General features: G+C 46.0%; 1 protein-coding gene across 1 annotated transcript; it reads right to left on the reverse strand.

Annotated features, from left to right (window-relative positions):
* Positions 1-1,256: 1,256 nt before the first annotated feature.
* Positions 1,257-4,227, reverse strand: CASP14 (caspase 14, apoptosis-related cysteine peptidase). Its single transcript, XM_008589070.1, has 6 exons — positions 4,160-4,227; positions 2,730-2,879; positions 2,395-2,620; positions 2,108-2,224; positions 1,847-1,950; positions 1,257-1,361 (listed from the first exon to the last, which is right to left on the reverse strand). The coding sequence occupies exons 1-6, from the start codon at positions 4,184-4,186 to the stop codon at positions 1,257-1,259; spliced, it is 729 nt and encodes a 242-aa protein (XP_008587292.1). The 5' UTR covers positions 4,187-4,227.
* Positions 4,228-5,928: the final 1,701 nt, after the last annotated feature.

The following is a 5,928-nucleotide window of genomic DNA, read 5'->3' on the forward strand; positions in this document are numbered from 1 at the left end:
AGATAACTGTAGAGTTCCCAACCTGGGGTTTGAGGTTGAGGACACCAGGGAATGCTTGAAGGAGGAACCAGAAAGAAAAGACTCATCTTTAACCACAAATTTTCAGTGATGGTGGATGTGCCCACAGGTTGTTTGAGTGGGACAGGTCAGGACTAGAGATGGGGAGTCAAGGAGCATAGACTTAGAAGACAGAGCAGCTGGTCCATCTTCTAGCCCAGAGCTGGAATTCCATGGAGGTAACCTGGGCTGGTGGTTATTGAGAATTTCTAGAAGTGTTCCAGAAAGCTCCTACCTCCAAGGTAGGGAGAATTTTTATTAGGCAGCTCCTCTAATTAGAAAAGTTTTTGATGGATCAAGACTTAGCAGGTAGAGGTAAGGAGGCTGAGAAGGAAGTCAGAGCTTCACCCGGCCTTTATGTTACTGTGTGGCATTTGACAAATTATTTAGTTTCTCTGGGACTTTGTTACATTGTCTGCAAAATAACAGGGTGACCCCAGGGGATTTTCCATAGTTCCAACATGCTCTGTTTCAGGATGGTTGAAAGTTGAAACTGCGAGAATAGATGGATGGATGGGTTTTCTCAGAGAGAGGGAAGAGTCCAGGGCCTTGTGGAGAGGGATGTTAGGACAAAAAGATAAGAAAAGAAGGAGGCAACTTCATCATTTAAAAAGAGGCCATGAGCCAGGAGGAGAACAACGTCAAGGCACCAACTTGGTAGCCAAGAAAGAGAGGTCTTGAAAAGAGAGAACGATTCTTGCCTTACCAAATCTCCAGTGTTTAGAAGGGAATCACTGGAAGATGGTAAAGAATGTGGGCTCAGGAGTAGGCTATTACTCCAGGTGAGATGCAGGAGGCAGCAAAGTTTGATTGGGGTGGGAGGTGATGAGTAGGCACTGATTTGTCAGCGGAAAAAGTTTGAACTTTATTCAGTTATTTTTGTATAGGTATGATTCATGGGAGAAAGAAGAGTATAGGATCAGAAAGTGGATAAGCAAATGTACTCTTAGGTTGCATTAATAGAGGTAGCGAGTCCAGCCTGAGGGAGGTGATGTTAATGTTACCACCATGCCTCATGCTCCGTTTTGGTTGGCTTGCTCTAAGAAGATCAGGGACGGACCAAAGGGAGATGTGCATGAGGGATTGTGATGAAAGAGGGACTGAGTGTCATTTAGCTGGGGAGTGATAAGAGCTGCTTCTAAATATCTGTGGGGCAGAGAGAGCACCTGAAGGAGAGCCCCTCTCTGTCCTTTCCATGGCTACTGCAGATAGAGCTGTTTCCGGAGGGTGCTTTGGATTTCGGGGTTCACTTTCCTCGCTTTCCCTTCCTGAACCAGCTCTGCTTCTGCCATCCGCCGGGTCACCTGCGGCAACAGGTGTAGTCAGTTGGGGGCCACACCTGGTGTAATGGGCTTATGGGGAAGATGGGTGTCCATGTCCTAAGATAAGAGACCTTTATTGTCTCATCATTCTATATCATAGTTTCCTGTTTGCACGTTTTTGTTGCATATATATATGTATGTATGTATAACAAGTTTAGATTATTTCTAATATGCAATACAAACACATAACCATTAGAAGAAATAAGTTTGCCCAAACAATGATTAAATCCAAAGGGTTTATAAAAGTTTATCTGCCTTTCATCTAAACTACTGCACATTGTAGGCTTTGGGATTCCCTGCATTAGAGAAAGTTGCTGCTGGAAGATAGGCATCTAAGTCTGTGTGTTGGGACCCAGGTGGGATTTGGGGCTGGGGGAAATGAAGAAAGATTTGGAGGAGGCTCAGCCTGCTCCACTTGTACCCTGCTTGGTCTGGGTGGGGGTTCCAAATACCTTGTCCCAGCTCACCTCTGTCAGAAGCTGCAGGATGGGTCCTTTCTTCTTTGTGAACACATCAACCAGGGTCTGGATGAAGCAGGAGCCCTCCTGGTCGTGTCTGTAGGCGATGTACCCTGTGGGATTCCAGAGGGCTGGGATTGGGGGAACACCAGGGAGGTAAAGGGGACCCCAGAAGGGGATGGGTCCTGGAGGAGAGGCCCAGGGGTCAGGAGCGGTGGGTGAGGGAAAGGAACAGAGGCTCTCTGTTCTGGGCCAGCCAGGAGAGCATACCCTCTACCGTGGAGTAGATGTGGAGGGTGTCCGTGTAAGTTGGGATGGTTTGGGGGCTGTCTTGTGTTATCGTCATAATCTCATCTCCACCTACTGTTTGACCGGGGTCCTTTTGCTCTGAAACACCAAGAAGAAGAACAGGTGAGAGGAACATCTTCAGAGAGGACGCTGGGAAAAGGAGAAGGTTGTAGGGCAGTCTGGTGGTACACCAGGCTCAGCTGGGTCTCTGGATCTGGGACTTGGCTGTATGAAGAACATGGTCTCTGGGCTCTGGGCTCTGTCCCCACCTCCTCGACAGGCCTGCACGATGTACACCTTAGGCTTGGCTCTCAAGGCTCGGCAATTCCTGTTGTTCAGGAGCTCAAAGAGGTTCTCCAGCTTGACCATCTGTTCATCCTCTCCTTTGAGGAGGCCTTCCTCTCCATGAGCCATAAGTACCACAAAGGCACAGCTGACGGGGTCTTCCCGGCGATCTATGGCCTGCTGGAATTTTTCCAACTCTTCCTGGAATTGCTGGAGTGAGATGAATGGCCAGACTCAGGTGGGTTCCCAGAGCCCATCCATCCCACCCAGCCCCTTTGCCCACCCCCAACACCCTGGCCAGGAGCTGGCAGACCAATACCTGGGCAGTGGGGTCTCTCTTCATGGTGCTTTCAAATCTCAGCTGTTGGAACATATATTCCAGGGCATCCAGATCTGCCTCTGAGCCTTCCCGGGCTTTGGTGACACACAGTGTTAGAGCCAGGCGGGCACCTGACATATCATATGCCTCCTGGGCCAAGAGATGACAAAAATCCACAAGGGGAGGTTGAAGGACAAGCAGAAGATGTAGTCAAGAGAGACCTGGGGTTAGGGTTGCCAGGTAAAATACAGGATGCCCAATTACACTCAAATTTCAAAGAAAAAACAAGGATGTTTTAAGTATAAGTGTATCCCAAATATTGCATGGGATATACTACAAAAACTGTTTGTTGTAAATTTCAAAGAAAAAACAAGGATGTTTTAAGTATAAGTGTATCCCAAATATTGCATGGGATGTACTACAAAAACTGTTTGTTGTTGAAATTCAAATTTAATTGGGCATCCTTTATTTTTATTTGCCCAACCTGTCAACCCACTCTGGGGTCTGGTTCTGTCCCAACCCTGTGTGGACTTGGGAAAGTCACCCCTCCTATCTAAGCCTCAGTTTGCAAATATAGACAATGAGCATGTGTGTGGGATTTTGATGGTCCTGTCCAGTTGTCACATTTGGTGGCTTTGCCTCTTTCCATTTCTCCATTACTTCCTCACTTGCAGAGGTCTGAGCATTTCTGAAGCTAATACTGAGAGCCTATGTTATCCCATCTGAGGAGGAAGGATATTGTGGTCAACATTTCTTTTCAGAAGAGAAGCAGGGTACTGAGTACCATAGTGATAAGAACTTGATCTTTGAGGGAGAGAACAGAACTGTGGTTACTAGAGGTGGGAAAGGGGGAGGGTGTGGGCGTTAGGGAGCAATTAGTTAGTGGACACAAAGAACGATTTCGTTCTGCAATGATGAATATGCTAATTATCCTGATTTGATCATCACATATGATACACAGACACTGATAGTAGACTCTGTACCCCACAAATATGTGTAATCAATTATATTTCAACTAAAAAAAGAAAAAAAGAAAAAAGAAAAGAAAGAAAAAAATAAATGCACATATGATACACAGACACTGATAGTAGACTCTGTACCCCACAAATATGTGTAATCAATTACATTTCAACTAAAAAAAGAAAAAAAGAAAAAAGAAAAGAAAGAAAAAAATAAATGAAAAAAAAAAAAAAGAAAAAGAAAAAGAAGAAAAAAGAATGTGATCTTTGGAGATCCATGTAGCTGGCTTCCCGCACAATCTGAGTTCCATCTCCGAGTCTTCTTTTGCCATCTGAATGATCACAAAGCACCTTCTAGCTCTGAGTCTGGGTCATAATTTTCTCACTCTCTCCAGCCTTTCTGAAACATTAAGTACCTCACTTCCTTTCACCCCAAAATCTCCCCCTTCCCTCAAGCTGCACCCAGCTCACCTTCTCCAAAGGCCGAGGGCTGGTCATTTCTCCTTTGATTCTAAGTCCAGCTCTCAGTAACTTTGTCTGATCCTGGAGGTCAAGAGAGGACAGGTATAGTGTCTCCAAGGGGAGATAGAGGGGTTCAGAGGACAGACTGGCTTATCTATGTGGATTTTCAGGGCCAAATAGGACCACAGTGGTGGGAATGGTCAGACCTGGGCAAAAGATGATAGTCCATGAAGAATATTATCTCCAGAATGACAATCCAGTGGTGTCTTCCATTCCTGGATGTCTTAAGAACTCCCGATGAGCCCTGGAACCTCCCTATCTCTCCCTCAGGACTCTCACCAGCCTATGACAGACTGGAATTCTCCCTGAAGGCCATGGGTTGATGAGCAGGACAAGTGGCCCATGCACTCTCCTCTTCTACCCAGGAGATGACCGGCTGCAGAGGCATGAATAAGGAGATGCCTTGGGGTTGGGTTTAAAGTGAGAATGTCATTAAAGTGGGGAGTACTACTATGAAACAGTTCTGGTTGTTCTTCAATACAAAGAGGTCAATCCAGCTCCCTCCTTCTGCCTAGAGCCTGAACATTCATCCAAGTTCTCCATTCTCATGTCTGAGTATTGTTCTGCTCTCTGGGCGAACTAAAAGACTTTTGCCACATGCTTGGCATTTTCCCATCTTTTTGCCTTTTCCTACATACCCTCCCCAGCCTGGAAATGCTTCTTTATTAGTCAAAACCCTTTTCGGTGGCATAATGTCTGCTATACATTCCTCCATCATCCATTCATCCACCTACTCACCCATCCAGCCATTCATCAGCCCATCCATTCTTCCATCTACCCATCTGTGCACTCATTCATCTATCCATCTATCCATCCATCTACTTATCCATCCAGCATCCATCCATCAACCCATCCAGCATCCATCCATCCATCCATCCATCCATCCATCCATCCATCCATCCAATGACCCATTTATTCATCCACCCACCTACCCATCCATCCATCTATTTATCCATCAACCCATCCACCCACCATCCATCTGTCTATCCATTCATCCATCTAGCAAACCTTTTATGGGTATCTATTATGTGTTAGGCACTGGGAATACACTACATAAGTCAGACTTTCTCCCAGCCTTTAGGTAGCTCTATTCTATGACAGAAATGAACATTCAGTCTCTCCATTTCTCTCTTGCACAGGCACACACACACAAATGGAGCAAGTGCTGCAAGGAAAGAAGAGCCAAAGCTTGGGAGAAAGGGAGAGAAACACAGCTCAGGAGCCTGATAAACCAGAATCAAGACCTGCCTCAGTCCCTGCCCAGCTGTGTGACCTTGAGCCTCTCACTGCCCTCTCTGAGACGCAGTTTTCCCATCTAAAAAGGACTTGGGAAGAGCATTGGGTGATCAATAGCAATGACAAAGCAAAGTAAGTTTTATGATCACTACATACCTCTTGGAAGTTGCCTCTCCCTTCTCCGATCCCACAGCTCTGGTTGTTTATACTTGAGTCACAACAGTGTTTTTGGCTCTTACTCTCGTGGCTGAACTGGTAGTTCAGTCTTCAGGATGGGAAGGCTGACTTCTTTATCTCTATCTGCATCAGGGCCAACAGTGTGAGAATGGGCACAGAGGTGGGATTGGGGAGAATTCGTTGAGTAAACAAACAATAAACCAACAAACAGATGAAAGAATGGATGGATGGATGGATGGAAACTTCTTCAGTTCTGCCCAAATTGGCCAGAGCATTCATTCATGAAGGGAGGGAGGGAGGGAGGG

Source organism: Galeopterus variegatus, unplaced genomic scaffold (assembly GCF_000696425.1).
Source record: "Galeopterus variegatus unplaced genomic scaffold, G_variegatus-3.0.2 Scaffold5177, whole genome shotgun sequence".
Lineage (NCBI taxonomy): Eukaryota > Metazoa > Chordata > Mammalia > Dermoptera > Cynocephalidae > Galeopterus > Galeopterus variegatus.

Excerpts from the sequence above, each read along its gene's own strand:
- CASP14 (XM_008589070.1), bottom strand. The coding sequence starts at position 4,186 with ATGACCAGCCCTCGGCCTTTGGAGAAG. Across the intron at positions 2,621-2,729 it reads AGAGAGACCCCACTGCCCAG|CAATTCCAGGAAGAGTTGGA; the intron begins GTATTGGTCTGC and ends ATCTCACTCCAG. Across the intron at positions 2,225-2,394 it reads CGTGCAGGCCTGTCGAGGAG|AGCAAAAGGACCCCGGTCAA; the intron begins GTGGGGACAGAG and ends TTGGTGTTTCAG.